The sequence below is a fragment of the Mauremys mutica genome, chromosome 25 (assembly GCF_020497125.1).
Source record: "Mauremys mutica isolate MM-2020 ecotype Southern chromosome 25, ASM2049712v1, whole genome shotgun sequence".
Taxonomy (NCBI): domain Eukaryota; kingdom Metazoa; phylum Chordata; order Testudines; family Geoemydidae; genus Mauremys; species Mauremys mutica.
In genome coordinates this window covers 3,470,213-3,486,259 of record NC_059096.1, presented here as the reverse complement: position 1 = coordinate 3,486,259, position 16,047 = coordinate 3,470,213, and the positions used below count along the sequence as shown (strand labels likewise).

The following is a 16,047-nucleotide window of genomic DNA, read 5'->3' as shown; positions in this document are numbered from 1 at the left end:
GCGGCCCCTGGAGGCGAGGCGGGGAACTGCAGCCGCCGCGGCAGGCGGCCCGGGGCGGGGCGCTGCTGGGCACGAGCTCACCTGCCTGCGGGGCGGGGCGAGGCGGGGCTCGGCCCCCCCATGGGGCTCGCCCCGCCCCCAGCCCCCCAGGGGGCCCCTGGGGTCTGATCCCCCCACCCAGGGGCGCCCCCCCCATAGGGACCGACCCCCCCGCCTAGGCACATCTGTCCCTTGTTTGTTTTGGGGAGACCCCCCCCTCCCCGAATCCCCGGAGCAGGGGCCGGTTTTGTTTCCAGCCCCCCAAATCCCAGCCCGCTGCCCCCCCACGTGTGGCGCCAGATCCAGGAGTCACGTGTCCAGCCGGTGCCGCCGGACGCTGACGTTTTCCACCCAACGGGAGGGGGACCCGGGGGCCGGTTTCCCACCCGAGCACCCGGTCGAAAAGGGGCCCTGGCGGCTCCGCTCAGCACCACCGACCGGGCCGTTAAAAGTCCGGGAACCAACCAATGGGAGCTGGGGGGGCTCCCGCAGCCCCCAGCCTTGAGTTCCCTCCTGCACCCCAAACCCCTCATTGCTGGCCCCACCCCAGAGCCTGCACCCCTCAGCCCAGAGCTCGAACCCCCTCCCACACCCCAACCCCTTGCCTCAACCCCCTCCCACATTCCAAATCCCTCGGCCCCATCCCCCAACCTGGAGCCCCTTCCGGCACCCCCAACCCCTCATCCCCAGCCCCACCCCAGAGCCTGCACCCCCAGCCAGAGCCCTCACCCCCTTCCACACCCCAACTCCCTGCTCCAGCCTGGAGCCCCCTCCCACACCCTGAACCCCTCATTTCTGGCACCACCCCAGAGCCCGCCCCAAGTTAGAGCCCTCACCCCCTCCTGCACCCCAACCCCTGTCCCAGCCCAGTGAAAGTGAGTGAGGGTGGGGGAGAGCGGGGGAATGTAGTGAGTGGAGGGCAGGGCCTCTGGGAAGAGGCAGTGAAGGGGACAAGGCCTTGGGGAAGGGGTGGGGCTAGGGTGTTCAGTTTTGTGCGATTAGAAATTTGTCAACCCTACCAAATTGTCCCGTCTTTCCAAGAACCATTTTTTCCATGACAAACTTTCACCCACTTGTAGCCCCTCTGGTTGTGACGTGCACTGGAGTGAGTGCATCCACCTCAGGACGTCCATTTGAATTTCCCTAATGCATACAAGCCCCAGGAAATGTTTTGCTACCTCCAGCAATGACATTAGCCTGGCCACTGGTTGCGATTTTACAGTATTTGGTGGTTTTTCTTCAAGTCCCAGCTCCTAGAGTCAACTGATACTGCGAGAATCTCTGCTTTCAGTTTAAAAAAAAAAAAGGGATGTTTCTAGCCCCGTGGCTGTGGAGAGCAGCTAAACATGGCCCCTAAAGGCCACGCTGCTGGAAGAGAGATTAAACAACGCCCAAAGTTTTATTTTTTTTAAATCTCGTGCTTTTTAAGCCAATCTCATCATCTTTGGGGGCCTGATTCAGGATCCTGGAATCTGTCGGGTCGGCGATACCGCCAGAAGCTCATTTGTCACATCAGGGCAGAGATTGGGGGCAGGGGGCTATGGGACATCACTACAGACGACGCAGGAGCTACACAAGGAAATCCAGGGATCCTACTCGCGCCCCAAACCCCACACAAATGAAACACTCCCAGATGTCACAGAGCTGCACTTAGTTTATTTCTCCTCTTTCCTTTCAGTGATTTGACACGTTCACTTCAGAGTTCACTTCTCAGCCAATCCAGACCCCTCATTTGCTTAGGGAACCAGGGTGGCAGAGGTCTCTATGCCAACAGGGCCGCCGAGAGCGGGTTCGGGCACCGGTGAAAAAAAAATTATGGGCCCCCCAGCAAGGGCGGACCAGCTAAACAGGGCCGACGAAGCCGGGGAAGCCGGGCCCGCTTCCGGACCGCTGGGCCCCAGCAATTTGTACCGGCTTCCCCCGCCTCTCGTCGGCCCTGTATGCCAGCTCTCCCTCTCCCTGCTCTAATTGCACACCCGGAGAGGCTCATAGTCCTGCTCAGCCAGCACCAGCCCGGGGCAGAAGAAAGGGTGCAACGGCTCCTGGAAGTTGCCTCTGAGGGTGCAGATCTCTGCCATGCACTCGGCGTCATAAAACCCTACCCTGCCGCTCTCGTAGTCCAGGCAAATGCCTACCTTCGTGGGGCTGGAATCCAGGGCCAGGAGGGCTGGGGGTGAGGACAGGGCATAGTAACGGTTGCCTGGTATCTTCCGAAGGGCCCAGTATCCATTTTCAGGGTTGAGATCTTCTGTTGCCTTGCGGTTGACCCAGTGGCTGGCTACCCCAATCACCCAGTTGCTTTTGCCCCCAACGCTCACCTCCCAGTAGTGCCTGCCTGAGCGGAAATCCTGAGAGCAGAGGACATAAAGACATGGCTCAAAGCGCTGGGGGCTCTCCAGGACAGCCTGGGCGCAGGGTCCCAGTTTTGCCGATTTCAGGTCTTCGGAGAGCTGCAGATGCGAATGGGCTGTCTTAGGGTCCAGGGTGAGGCGCTCCAGTGCAGACCGCATCACATACCCCAGCATCCTTCTACAAACCACGTATGTCAGAGAAGGGCTGGAGAGGACCGTGGGCCAGTAGTGTCTCAGTTCCTTGCTGTGCCTGGTCAGCTCTGCCTTTAGATGATCCACCTGGCTAGCAGCCATACTCATTAGGTACCCATCATGGTCCTCCACCTCACTCAGGTAATCTATTAGCTCCAGAACACAAGCTTCCCTCTTGGTGATGTCCGTCACCCTGTCCTCCAGGCTGCTGAGTACCTGCTTCTCTTCTTGGCCAATCTTGGCCATCACAGATTGCTCCTCAGCATACAGGAAGCTGTGAATCTTCTGGAAGTCCTCCATCACCTCCTCCCGAAGGGACTGCAGGCCACTCCGAGTAGCCTGGATCCTTTTCTTGTAGGAGCAACGGAGCTTTTCCACACCTTCCTGAGCCTCCAGGAAGTTACAGACCACGTCTTCCATCTCTTTGCCACCACTCTGCTCCACTGGGTGCCTCTGAGGAGCCTCCATGGCAGAGCCACTGCCCTCCTTCCCTTCCCTCTGCTGCTTCAGCTGTACTGATGGGAATTTAGTGGTGGTATTTCCCCATAGCTGGATCTGCCAGCACTCTGGCAGGGTTGCACTTCCTCAAGACAACAGCTGTCCGCGCTGCACAGGAAGCAACGTACTGCAAAGCCTAGCCCCACTGGCACTGGGACAAGTCCCGGTTACCAGTTCTTCCCTGCAAAGAGCTTAAGTTTCAGTTTCCCTGAATGCAGTGGAAGGAGCCCGGCCAGGTGCTCATTGCTTGTGAAATCTGCTGGTGTTTGCCAAAGGCTGGAAACCTCTCCTTATCTACAGTACAAAGTCTGTTGTGGAATAAAGGCTGAGCTTGAAATGCCCACCAGGCCTACCATCTGAGCACATTTGGATTCTCTTACTGTGACATTCTATACCATGGAGGAGCGCCCTGTAACCCCCATATTCCTCATTTATATATAATTGTGATCTTGCATATAAAGCCGGCCATGTGAGGTATCAGGGGAAAGGTTATGATCTGCTGAAACCTATTGTTCCATTGTATGTATATCATCAGTTCATATGAGGTTATGAGAATGTCCTGTATGGTTGTCACTAAAATATGCTGTGGGTCTGGGAGGTGCCCAGATACTAGCACTCCAGAGACCGTGACAAGGGAGGTAACCAACACCCGGGTGGGTGCTGAACAGAAATCACCAGCCACTGTCCAGCAAGGGAGCTACAATGCAATGACTCACGTGCATAAGGCCACACCCGTGGACTTCCTCAACCTTGCCTGGCCCACAAGCCATGCCCACAAGCCATGCCCGGACTTGTGTTCTACAAGCACATGAACTAAGATCATAGAACACAGTGGCACTGGCCACATGCTGGGCCTTTCTCCTGCCCCACACCTACACTGCTAGCAACAAAGACACGGAGAAGACTGAAGACTCCAACAGAGGAGACAGGCCCAGGTTTAAGGGACAAACCTGTATATTAAGGACTGCGATATCCAGTGGGTGAGAAAAACGGCTTCACCTAGATGTTGCCCAGTGTAATAGGTTGAGAGTTTAGACTGCGGGCTTAGATTTTATTTATTTTGGTAACTAACTCTGACTTTTTGCCTATCACATATAATCACTTAAAATCTACTTTTTTTTTTTCCTGGCAATAAACTTCTTTTACGATTTATCTTTACCGGTGAGTTTGTATGAAGTGTGTGGCAAACCTGCTCAGGTTTTGGGAAGGCGGGTGTATACCCACTTAATAATTATTAATAATTATTCCAATTAATAAATTTGCACTGCTTGTCTTGAGCAGTGCAGGACGGTATATTCCCGAGATACAAGGCTGGGAGCTGGGGGGATGTGGCTGGCGCCTTTCCCTGTGTGTTTCATGAGTGGCTCTGGGAGCAGTCATGCAATCTAGCAGGGTGTTGGGTCTCCACGTGGTTGTGCTGAGTGATCCCAGCGCCTGGAGGGGTTTGCTGCTGGTCACTAGCAAAGCATTGTGAAGGACAGCCCAGGCTGGAGAGTTAAGGGGACATAGAGGTCCCATGGTCCCAGGCTGCACCCCGGGGATCCCCGTCGCACTCACCTCTCTCTCACCCTAATGCCTCCTGTTCTGTGGGTACGTGAAATCTCCACAGCAAGGCAGCATCGAGGCCAGATTTATTTTGCACTAAACATAGGTTCTGCTGGGCGTGGGACGAAGCTGCCTCAAGTAGCAATTGTGCACAGTGCAAAAGGCGGAAGATAAGGAGGAATCCAGCTAAATTTTTAAAACCAGCGGCCAGGGGTGGATTCTTCAAGCCACGGGCTGCCTCAGCTGGCTGCCGTTTGCCTCTGGAGTAGGTGGAGTTGTGATCAGTTACAACAGGCTGAAGATACCCTGCTCTGGGCAGATGGTCCGTTATCAGGGGCGGCTCTAGACATTTTGCCGCCCCAAGCACAGAGGGTCCACTGGTCCCGCCTGTGGGAGGTCCGCCGAAGCCGCAGGACCAGCAGACCCTCCGCAGGCAAGCTGCCGAAGGCACCCTGCCTGCCGCCCTAGCGGTGACCGGCAAAGTGCCCCCCGCGGCTTGCCGCCCCAGGCACGCGCTTGGATCGCTGGTGCCTGGAGCCGCCCCTGTCCGTTATACAGGGTGCGGAGATGGTGACACTGTCCATAGGTGCATAGATCTGAAAGCCAGAAGGGACCTTCTGATCATCTCATCTGACTCCTGCATAAGAGAGGCCAGAGAATCTCACCCAGTTACCCCTAAACTGAGCCCAGTCATTTGGCTAAACATCTTCCAGAAAGGCAGCCAGTGTGGAATTGGAAGCGCCATGGGATGGAGAATCCACCTCTCTCTCGCCCTGCAGGTTGGTAAATCTGTGGTGGCACCTGGAGTTGCAGATCCAGCTCTGAGATTATAAAGACAGAGGAGAGAAAACAGCACATCAGTGGCCTTGGCGTTTCGCACCGGTGGGCAGCAGAGCTTGTCAGGGACGGGGCTGGAACAATTTGTATGGTGCAGCTGCTGAAAGCCATTGAACAGAACCCTCACCCCTGTACATGGCAGGAGCCCCCATATTCGGTGGCTACTCTTACTTCTGTACCCCAGCCTTCCCCATGCCCCCAGGCCCAGGCCCCAGATTTTACACCTCACTTGAGCCGGTGGAGGGATGGGAGGTGTCAAGGGAGGCCTCGCCCCTCCCCGAGAGGGAGGGGAATGAGCTATGCTGCTGGCCCACCATGATCTCCAGGGTTTAGATTAACCCTACGGGAGACCTTGACCCGCTGGTCCCTGGGTCTGTCCTGAGCCAGGATCAGTGTCCTGCAAAGCCAAGGTACAAACCAGTGAGCACCCCCCGAGCTTCCCCCAGCTCCCCCGCGCCCCGTGTCAGCACAATGGCTGGAGGGGGCCACCCCACTGGCGTGCAGCTGCCCTTGTTAGAAATGAAAGCCCCACGCAGGGCAGGGTGAGGTACCAGAGGAGAGCGGTGATGCCGTTAACCCTCTCCTTGCCGCAGCGCTCTGTAAAAGGCAGGGAGCCAGCGCTGGTGGCCAATATGTTTGGCAGCTGGCTGAAGGTGCCAGGATGCCCTTGGGTCCAGGGTGCTGGAAAAACCAGGCTGACACTGATTGGTAGGCCTGCATGCAAGCAGCAGGGTGCTCTATGGTGTCTTGGGGCAGATCAGGGTGCCTCCCTGCCCCCACTGCTCTTCAGTGTGCCACTTCCAGCCAGGGTTTCCTGCCAGCAAGGAATACCTGAGTGCTTACGTCCTGCCTCCCTTCACCCGCCGGCGGACAGAAATAGCTCATGACATGGCTTGGCACCAGGTGGAGTCTGCGGATCTGGGGGTAAGTGCTGCTCCACACGTCAGCACATGGGAATTCCAGCGTGCAACAGAACAACTGGCGTCTCCTTTATTCTGGTTGTGAAGGGAGAAGGAAGGGAGCCCAGGGGCAGGCAGGTGCAGAGGCCGTCGAGCCGGAGCGGGGGGAGGTCCCGGCTCGGCGCTGGTCTTGTCACTATTTGAAACATCCAGCCCTGTCATCACACAAGTGTGAAGTGCACAGGGCCCTCGCTGCGGCTGCGTATGTGCAGGGCTGGAAGGGAGCTGCCCGCTCGGCCGCCAGCTGAGTCATTTCGGAACTGGGGCTGGAGCTGGGCAGATGGCAGTAAAGCTTGGGCCCCCGGAGCCCGCCCTTGTTAATGGGGCCGTTTGCCAATTAAAGAGGGGAAGAGGAAAGGAGGGGGGAGGCAGCCTGTGAAAGCCACGTGGAGGGCACTGGGATTTAGCCCAAGAGCTGCAGCAACGGGGTGGGGGAACCCTGGGAAGGCGTCGGGTGGAAGCCACAGAAGAGCATCCGCTCCAGGAGAGATGAATCGGGTTATGCAAGACAGCAGGCTGCTCCACTGGAAGAAGGCCGTGGGGGTGGTCTTCTGCTGCGCCTGCCTTGGCAAGCGGAGCCCCCCAGGGAAGGCGCAGGCGTACCCTGAGCAGAATAGGACACTCAGCCTGACCTCCCACCGCAAGGTAACTGCTTCCTCCCCAAGGGGCCATCTCCTCTCTGCAGCACAGGGTCCCACCTGCTCCTAGACACTCGCAGCACCACAGGGGCAGCGCAAGGGACAGCCTTGGGAGCTTCTGGGCCTGCTGCCTGCTGGCCTGGGGACCCAGCCCTGCCAGTATCAGCGTGTAAATCTTTTGCATGTGCACGTGGCTGTGCGTGCATGCACAAATATATGTGCCTGGGTGTGTGCACGGGTGCATGTGTCTGTGTGGAGGTGCACGCATGCACTAATGTGTGTGCATGCGTCGTGTATGCATGCAAATATGTACACACTTGTGTACATGCTTGTGCACCCACACAGCAACTGGCACATGTAGGTGCAGAGGTGTGGGCTGAGCCCTGGGCTGGGAGCCAGGAGTTCTAATCCCACCTCAGACACCTGTGTTGTGCAAATCACGTCTCTTCTCCGTGCCTCAGTTTCTCCACCTGTACAATGGAGGGATGTGGGGATTCACGGGCCAAGTGTGTCCCTGAATTCAGAACAGTAGCTCTAAAGTTCTTTGTAGCTCGATGGGGCCACAGAAGAAGTGCGTGTGTGCACTGTGTGCCACGCTCCTGCCCACCCCACAGCAGTTCCGGCGCCACATCGGCCGGGCTTTCACAGCCCCAGCCAGCTCCTGGTGCCATCAGTAGCACCCCCTCCTCCCTTCTCCATGGAGTCCAGCGGGAGCAGGATCTCCACTGCAAGGCACTGGCTAAGCAGCCTCAGCAGGTGCATGTGGAGAGACTAGTTAGCAGCCACCGGCGGTGCTGGCACATAAGGATGCAAGCCCAGATCCAGCATAGTAACAATCCCCACCTCAGAACCAAATCTCAAACCTTCTCCGGCTCCCTGCTCCTCCAGCGCCCTTGAATTTAGCCCCACCTCCCATCACAAGAGGCGGCTCCTTCATGAGCTCCCAGAATTCAGAGGCAGGTGTCCCAGGCATAGATAGCGTCAGCCCCCTGGCCTCCTTCCAGCCTCTCTGCATCCCCTCCTCCTCACCTCTCCCTCTGCTGCCTGCCATGGGATCCGCTGTCTGGCCCCTCCAGGATTGTCGCCTCTGGCCGTCTCGCCCAGTGGTGCGTTGGTCCCGCACGGCCGCGGCTTTGGGAAGACGTCTGGAGTCCCTCACTCTGGGGGAGAACTCGCGCGTGTGTGTACACGGAGGGGGGGTTCAGTGTGCATGGAGGAGCGGCGACAGGCGTGCACGGTGCTGAGGGGAACGGCTAGGCATAGGGTTGTCCTGGCCGCTAGCGGGAGTGCTGTGGCCTGCTCTCGTTTGGCCCAGGAACCTGGGGCCCCAGGCTGCAGGAGCTGGGACCCAGGGATGCGTGGGAGTGGGTCTGCACAGGGCCCAGAGGGGTCAGGCCTGCACAGGGGGCCTGTGGAGTGCAGACATCCCGGGGAGGCTCTGGCCAGGCCTGCCCTCCGCCTGGCAGGGCCGGTGGTAACGTCACATTGTGCTCCTGATTTACTGACCTCTGTCAGGGGGCTTCTCAGAGCTCCGGGGGACCTGCAGCGGCCAGCGCTGCCCAGTGCAGCAGATCAGCCGCTGAGCCGAAGCCGGTAACCCAGGCTCCCTTTCTCTCTCCTGCTCCGTGCCCACCTATGGCATCGACCCTCGCTGCCAGCTCGCTCCGCTGCGGCATCAGGCTGCTGCCGTCCTCCTCACCCCGTGCCCTTGTCCATGGTCTCTGATGGCCCTGCGCATCAAAAAGAGCAGCCGCCCTAGGCCAGGTACAGAGAGCAGCCCAGAGTCCATTCCCACAAGCCACACCGACCACGAGGGCCAAAGCCGGCAGCAGGCCCCACATTGCCAAGCCCCAGCTCCCCCCGGTCCCTGTATGGTCCTGCTGGATTGCCGATGACCAGGGGGACTGCGAGATTGCTGCCACCGGACCCACGCGGAGGGTGCGTCTACACTGCAGAAACAGAGGGGTTTTTACCTCAGGTTAAAGCAGCAGTGAGGATGCAGCACTGCAGCTTTGAATCGGGGTTAGCAGCTTGTTCAAGCCCAGGCTGCCGTCCAGGCTTTAACCTGAGCTGACAGCGTCTGCTCTGCTATTTTAAGCGGTGTTAAGAACACCCCTCCTTTTCCAGTGTAGACAAACCCCTTGTGGGCTAGAGCCGGGCCAGAGCCCCTGCTCCTGGGTGTGACGGGGGCCAACGCAACGCAAAGCCAGCCGAACGTGGCTGCTGTCTGAGCCAGCGGACTCGGACTAAGAAGCCCATGTGGCCCCGGCGCTCAGGTGACACTAGGGCCTTAGCGAGAGTGGGGTGGGGCGCGGAAGGGAGGAGAAAGAACAGCCTGGGATGCAGACTGGCTCTGATGCACCGCAGCCCCTGCTCGCCATGCCTGGCCCGCGGCTGCTCCCGGCCCCCGGGGCATTGGTGCTCCATGCTGCTGTGTCCTGCTGGGTTTTTCCCCGGGGTGGCCGGGCTTGCGGAGGCGCCTGGAAACGCTGCTATCCTGAACATTCCTGGAAAGCAGTTTTCTGTTCCTGGAAACCTAAGCTCAGCCTCTGTGCTGCGCGGGGATGGGAGGCGGCGGCAGCCAAGCCAGCGCTGTAATTGTACAGCTATGAACGGCTTTTTCTTTCCTCGGGATGCCAGGACTGACTCTCCCTGCTGGACAGAGCAGGCTGGCAGGCACCGGCCTCCAAAGGAACCCAGATCTCACTGCTGCTTTGCCAGCGGGACCATTCGCCTGAGAATCTTGGGGGAGCTTGGGAGAGTAAAATGGCAGCTCCTGTCAATCCAAACCACTGGGGCCCTTGGGGGAGGAGGACTGGAGTGGTGGAGGAACCCCACTCTGATCAATTTGGGGTGACTCCTGCCCCCTTCTGGGGATTGTAGGAAAAATCCTCATTCATCGTCACTGCTCCAATCCAGCCTCAGTCCTGATTGTGCCCCCATCTACTGGTCCAGCCAGGTCTCTTCTCCTTGGGCAGGACTTTGGGACAGGGAGAGAGTCATAGATCTCCTCTCATTTCAGCCTGTTTGAATCCCGCCTGGATGCCAGCACCGCTTGGATGCTCATGGCACTGCTTTTTAGAGCATGTGATGTTCGGTCGGGGTAATGGGACAGTCAGTGAAATTAGAAGGCAGAAATTTAAAACTGATTCAAGGAAATACTTTTTTCAGATGAAGTATGGTTAGCCGGTGGGACTCCCTGCCACATGATATCAATGAGCTTAGCAGGATTTAAAAAAGGGACTGGGCATTTACATAGAGAACAAGAATATCCAGCAGCAGAACTGAAAGGAGTAAAAATAATCAGGAGGAGACTCTGAATGGGAAATAAACCTGCTGGCTTCTGGGTGCAAGACAGCCTCTAACTGATGGGGGTTATTCCATAAGTGACCGCTGGGGGGGGGGGTCTCATGCCTGATGTTGGGCCCTGTTGGAGCCGGGGCACTGAATTAACTGAACCCTGGTCTGCAAATTAACTCCATGCAAGAGCCCTGCTCAAAGTGGCAACCCTGGCTCTGAAATTCCTCTTCCCAAATATTAAGTTAGCCCTGGTGAAACTAAAGGCTCCCTGGAGACTAGGGGGGCTTAATGATCCACAGAACTTCCTCCAGACCTTGCCCTGGGCTCATTTGAACCTGGACCTCCCTACTGAGACTCTCCAGGAGGCGGGTGACAAGGACTGGGATGCGGCCGCGGGCCCACCTGGGAACTGAGCCGAGCCCTGCCCCAGCTCATGTCATGCTGACCGCCGAGGAACCTTTAACTCCATCTCCCCATCTCAGCCCCCCTCTGAAGGAACATATACACCCCTCTTCTCCCTTAGCAGCAGGCTGGCTAATCTAGTCAGGTTCTTATCCTGCCCCCGTCACCGGTACCTGAGCACCCTCCCCCTGTGCACAAAGCTAACATCCGTCCCGTGTGGTTCCTTCTCTCTTCCCCGCTGCCTGGGGGTGTCTTGGGCCTGACGTGGCCTGTTTGGGCAGGCTTTGGGCAGGGAACGGCCATGCTGCTCTGTGCAGAGATCAGCGAGTGCAGCTCACAGAAGTGCCTGCTGCACCGGGAGCTGAAGGTGGGGAGATCTGGGGTGGCTCTTGGCTCCCACGGGAGTTCGTTCCAGTCTGAGACTGGCCCCCAAGAAAGCTCTGCTGCCTGCACAGACAAGCTCCTAGCGGCCTTCCAGCCAGCGCCCTGGGCACTTAGGTAGGACACCTGGGTTCAGGCCCTGTTTGGCCTCTTGCTCTGCTGAGCTGGGAGTGGAGGCAGCTGTCTCCTTGGGGAGCAGAGAACTGTATGTTGCTCTGCAGTACCCTCTGGTGGACTTTCCTGACAGTGTCAGACGTCTGCCAGGGGGCTTCAAGCCCACAGGGAAGCAGAGATGAGGTGACACTTGTAGGGTGGGTGGGATGTTCAGACAGGGACCCTAGCCTGGGAACAGGCAGTCACAAATCATTGGGTGATTAACCCCGAGTTCCTATCCCTACAAGTCTGTGCGAATTGGCCACTATAAAAGCCAGGGCTGGCACTCACAGACAATTAACGACCACAGACCCTTGCTAGGCAGGCAGGTAAATACCCTCAGCCCCAGTTTACAAATTGGAAAACTGAGGCACAAAGGGATAGGGGAAGAGATTTGCCCGAGATCCACATCAGAAAGTCAGTGATGGGGCCAGGAATGGAACCAATCTCTCCCCACCTGATGGCTGCAGGGTTAACATACAAGGAGAATGCACGACAGTGAAACCAACCTGAGACCCACAGCTAAAGAGACCACCTTATGGACCTCACAGCCGTCCCAGTGCCTTTTACCAGCTGCCTACTAAAGCCAGCTGGCTGAGTTAAAAAAAAAAAAGAAAGAAAATCCAGCTCCTCCTCCATGGACGCTCCTGGTGCTTTCCCTAATCAGAGGGGTTTGCTCCTGCATTCTTCACCAAGCTAGTCTCTCCCCATCGCTACTTTTAGTTTTCACCCCACCTCCCCAGAGGTGGCTGCATCCTCAGTTGTTCTGTATACAACCTGTGCCGCAGACTGGATCTTTCGCAGTGAAAGGCACTATACAAATGTTAACATTTAGGTTTCAATCTGGTCCCCAGCAGGGAACAAACGTGAGATTTTGCAGGATTAGCTAGAATCTTATTAGCTTCCCAGGAAAAACTCACAGAGTTAAATTAACTCATTGCTTAAAATGGAATTTATTATAGGCCGACTTTACTGCTCCTTTTGGCTCTGGCTGGGGGCCTGCGTTCAGGATGGAGTTTAATCTAGTGAGAGCAGGTGATTAGGAACCAGGAATCCTAGGATCTATTCCCAGCTATGTGAGGGAGTGTTGCCAAGTGAGGTGGAGGGTCACAGGTTTGGCTGGCAGAATTTCTGCTGTTCCCAGGTCTGCCACTAACTCACTTTGTGGCCACATGCAAGTCACTTCAGCACACTGTGCCTCAGTTTCCCCCGCTACAAAGTTAAGATACTGATCTCAGCCTCGAAGGATGGGCAGTCTTTGAGGCTGGATTAATTCACGGTCAATAAGCAAGATGAGATTCTCTGATTAAAGATATTTGTTGGCGGTTAAAACACGTGTCCTCGCTGGGGGTCTAGAAAGGCGTGTGCCCCAACTCACAGCAGAAAACGCAGAGGGCACATCAAGAGCTTGTGTGTGTGGGGGGGTGCGGTTTGCTGTGCAGATGCAGTGCACAGGATCCCTCTTCTTCAGTCTCTCTTTCCCTTTCTGCACAAAGCCAGCAGCAGCAGCGAGCTATAGCTGGGAAATTACAGCAAAGCAAGAGCCCAGATAAGGCTCCCAGCTGGGGCCGGTGGTTTGGAACAGAAATGGTCATAACTGCTAGGAGAGGACAAGAGGACGCGGAAGGGGAGCGCTAGGAGGTGGGCGCCATGGGCGAGGTAGGGTGGGCTCAATGCCCCTGACGGATGGGGGATTCTAGTCTCTCACTTTACTGCTAATTCTCTTTGTGGGGGGGGGGCTGGTCAGTGGGTCCCTCAGGCCCACTCTTGGGGGTCCTGGCACTAATTTCAGGGTCACTGCTGTTTATAGGCGATTGGCACCAGGGAGGGAAAAGGGGGTGTCGCATACAATGCCATAGCCAACACCATGGTGGGGGGGGAGAAGAGCCTTTCACCGGCAGGGCCTGGTGGGATGCAGTGACGGTCTAAGGGCAATGCCCAGACACCATGGTGATGGGTGCAGTATAAGAATCTAGACAGCCAGAGGGGGGCCTCCACTCAGTTCCCATGGCGCTCCCCCGTCGCCAGCACTAACCACTCCCCTCACTGGTAGCGAAGCTGAGGGCTGCCTGGGCCACAGAAGCTCTGGGCTCATGGGGGTTGGGGGAGCTTTTTGCACCGCTGTTCGCACTTGGTGGCTCTCCCTCTGGGTGCCCGGTGTTCTCCCGGCTCCCCGGGTGCGGCTGCGTGTGCTGGGGCTGAGGGACCTTTCCTGTCCTCTCCCACAGGAGAATGTGGAGCTGGGGATGTCGGGGCGCAGGATTCGGGCCTGGATCCGAGGGAGATCGCTCCGCCTCGCCGCTCAGAGGCAGGCGAAAGGTAGGGAACGCCCCGCCGCACGTGGCCAGGGCCGGATTTCCAATTAGGCACAGGAGGCACGTGCCTCGGGGCACCTAAAAGTTAAAAGTGGGTTAAAAGTTTCATTTTTTTATGGAAAACACAAAGGTCAGCTATAGGCGTGGGGGGGGGGGAGAGGGGGGCACTGAAGATGGCACCTAGGGCATAAATCCAGCCCTGCATGTGGCTTGGCCTCCCTGCCAGTGACAAACCCACAGGAGCTGAACGACCCTCCTGCAAAACAGGGTCCCAAAGAGCCTCACAACCCCCCCGCGTGGCGGCTCACCGTCACCTTCCCTGCCCCACGCCTGGGGAAACGGGGCTGGGGCTAGAACCCAGGTAGCCTGGCTCTCAGCCCCCCCACAAGCACTGTGTTCTCCCTGGAGAGCACCGGACGCTGCTCCCTGCCACCCTCGCCGGCCAGCCCAGCTCCTGGCCCTGGGCACTGCAATCCCACAGCCTGGCCAGGCGAGTCTGTCCCACCCGTGGGGGACTGTTGCTAAGAGACGGCTCAGGAGCGTTTCAGGCAGCGCTGTGGCAGAGGCCGTCCTCGGAGGGCCGCTGGTTGGGGGCGGCGCCGGGGTCCGAAACTCCGAGAACGTGAAAAGGTGCCTACGGGCCTAGTGATAACCCACAGCTAGAGGGACAGAGCTACCTAGAGAAATATCCGTCTCTCCGCCCCCGTCCACACCCATCCACTCAAGTGATTGATTTCTAAGGCTCCCAGCGTGCTCATCCTCACCATCTTACTGTTCCGACGCCAACAGCCACAATCTCTCATCGCTCACGTTTCGACGGCTTCGGTCTCTTCCGTCCCCGTGGGTCCCAAAGCCCTTTGCCCCCACGGGAATCGCTTGGCCTGCCTGTGGGCTGGGTGGGGACAAGGCAGCTGTTCAACCGCGCACTGTCGCACGGAGCGACAGCGCGGGACAGGACATGAGGACAAACGGATCGGGGTGAGGTACCTTGGCAGAGCTGGGTATATAGGGGAAGCCGGAGGTCAGGACAGACGGAGGGATATTGGCAGAGCCCAGGGCTAGAAGATCAATGCAGGGGAATACGGGGTAGGACTGAGGGGCATCAGCAGAGCCGTGTGCATGTATCTGGGAAGGCTGCTTTCAGTGATCGGATTAAACTCCGTCGAACCTGGTGCACGCCACACCAAGGCTGCAGCGACAGAGGATGGAGGGGGACGTCGGTCACCCCATCGCACTCCCTGGAGGAGCGGCCCAGCTGATGGTCCCATTGCTGGGGACCCTACTTTCATCTAATCCAGCTCCCATGCTGGGCGCAGGCCTCTGTCTTGTCCGGTGCCACCTGGCGGGAAGTCTGTGTGATTGCAAGACTTGGGTAAAAGCAAGAGGAGGCTGTTTATAGACAGGACTAACCCCGGGCCACAGATGGCTTCACAGCCATCACTGCACTGCCGCCATTGCCATGCAGACCAGCAGGGCAATGGTTAGAGGCAGAACCCAGAACCTCTTGCTCCACAGCCCGAGCCTCCTCCCAAGGGTGCTAAAGGAGCACACCAATGTGGCTACACGGGAGACCCAGTGGAGTGAGTGCGGAGCTGGGATGTCTTGAGTTCTAATCCCAGCTCAGGACTGAGAGCCAGGACTCCTGGGTTCTATTCCCAACTCTGTGATGTGGGACAAGTCCCTTCTGCCTCAGTTTCCCCACCTGTGAAAGGGGGATCAATGTCCTGACTCCACTCCCAGCGACAGGGGCAGGGGGTGAACATGTGCAAAGCTCTTTGGGATCATCAGGGGAGCAGGCCAAGAGCAGCCTGGGCGAATGGGAGAGGCAGCATGAATGAGAGATGGGGAATTTACAGGGCTTGTTCCCTTCCCCTCCTGGTGGGAGCCCCAACACCCTCAGGGGAGGAGGAAGCTGCAGCAGATGCTGGACTGCAGCTGATTTATTGAGCAGAGGGTCTGCTTGAGTTCTGGGAGTATTACACTAGTGCTTAGAGACTGCTGGGTGCTGCATCTACATGGGACAGTCCCTTCCCCCAAAGAGCTGACTAAGCAAGAAGATCATTATCCCCCTTTAAATGGGGGGGGGGAAACTGAGGCACTGAGCAGGGACATGACTAGCCCAAGTTCTCACAGGGCATCTGGAACAGAACTAGGAACTGAACCTAGGTTTCCAGAGTCCCAGCCTAGGGCTATAACCAGCATCAGTACGTGCGAGGGCCAAGCCTGGGATGCTGACTCAGCACCTGGCAGGCGGCACTGGCTGGTCAGGCTGATGGACCAATTCCTGCCTGCCCTGCATCTTCTCAGCAAGCCATTTCTCAGGCTGGTGGAGCAGCCTCATCCCCAACTGACGATGAGGGTGGAGTAGGAGGGGGCGGTTTTAGCTGATCTCTGTGGCTTGTGTCCAGGGGAAGGGGGCAGACGCTGAGGTAAGGCT

The 16,047-nt window shown here is 57.7% G+C and overlaps 2 protein-coding genes across 3 annotated transcripts in view; one reads left to right on the top strand and one right to left on the bottom strand.

Annotated features, from left to right (window-relative positions):
• Positions 1-1,675: 1,675 nt before the first annotated feature.
• Positions 1,676-3,403, bottom strand: LOC123356287 (zinc-binding protein A33-like). Its single transcript, XM_044999419.1, has one exon. It carries the CDS (start codon positions 3,048-3,050, stop codon positions 2,004-2,006), a length of 1,047 nt encoding a protein of 348 aa, XP_044855354.1. The 5' UTR covers positions 3,051-3,403; the 3' UTR covers positions 1,676-2,003.
• A 9,428-nt stretch (positions 3,404-12,831) lies between these two features.
• The window catches only part of GRB7 (growth factor receptor bound protein 7), a 41,479-nt gene continuing 38,263 nt past the window's right edge, over positions 12,832-16,047 (top strand). Inside the window, exons 1-2 of one of the 2 annotated variants that reach the window (XM_044999374.1) lie at positions 12,832-12,954; positions 13,524-13,614. In XM_044999374.1, the coding sequence (XP_044855309.1) occupies positions 12,946-12,954; positions 13,524-13,614 (100 nt within the window). In that variant the 5' untranslated portion in view covers positions 12,832-12,945. The remainder of the gene's footprint in view (positions 12,955-13,523; positions 13,615-16,047) is intronic. The other variant, XM_044999375.1, reaches the window with a different exon arrangement.

Coding starts and splice junctions, on each gene's coding strand:
- LOC123356287 (XM_044999419.1), bottom strand. CDS start 3,050: ATGGAGGCTCCTCAGAGGCACCCAGTGGAGCAGAGTGGTGGCAAAGAG.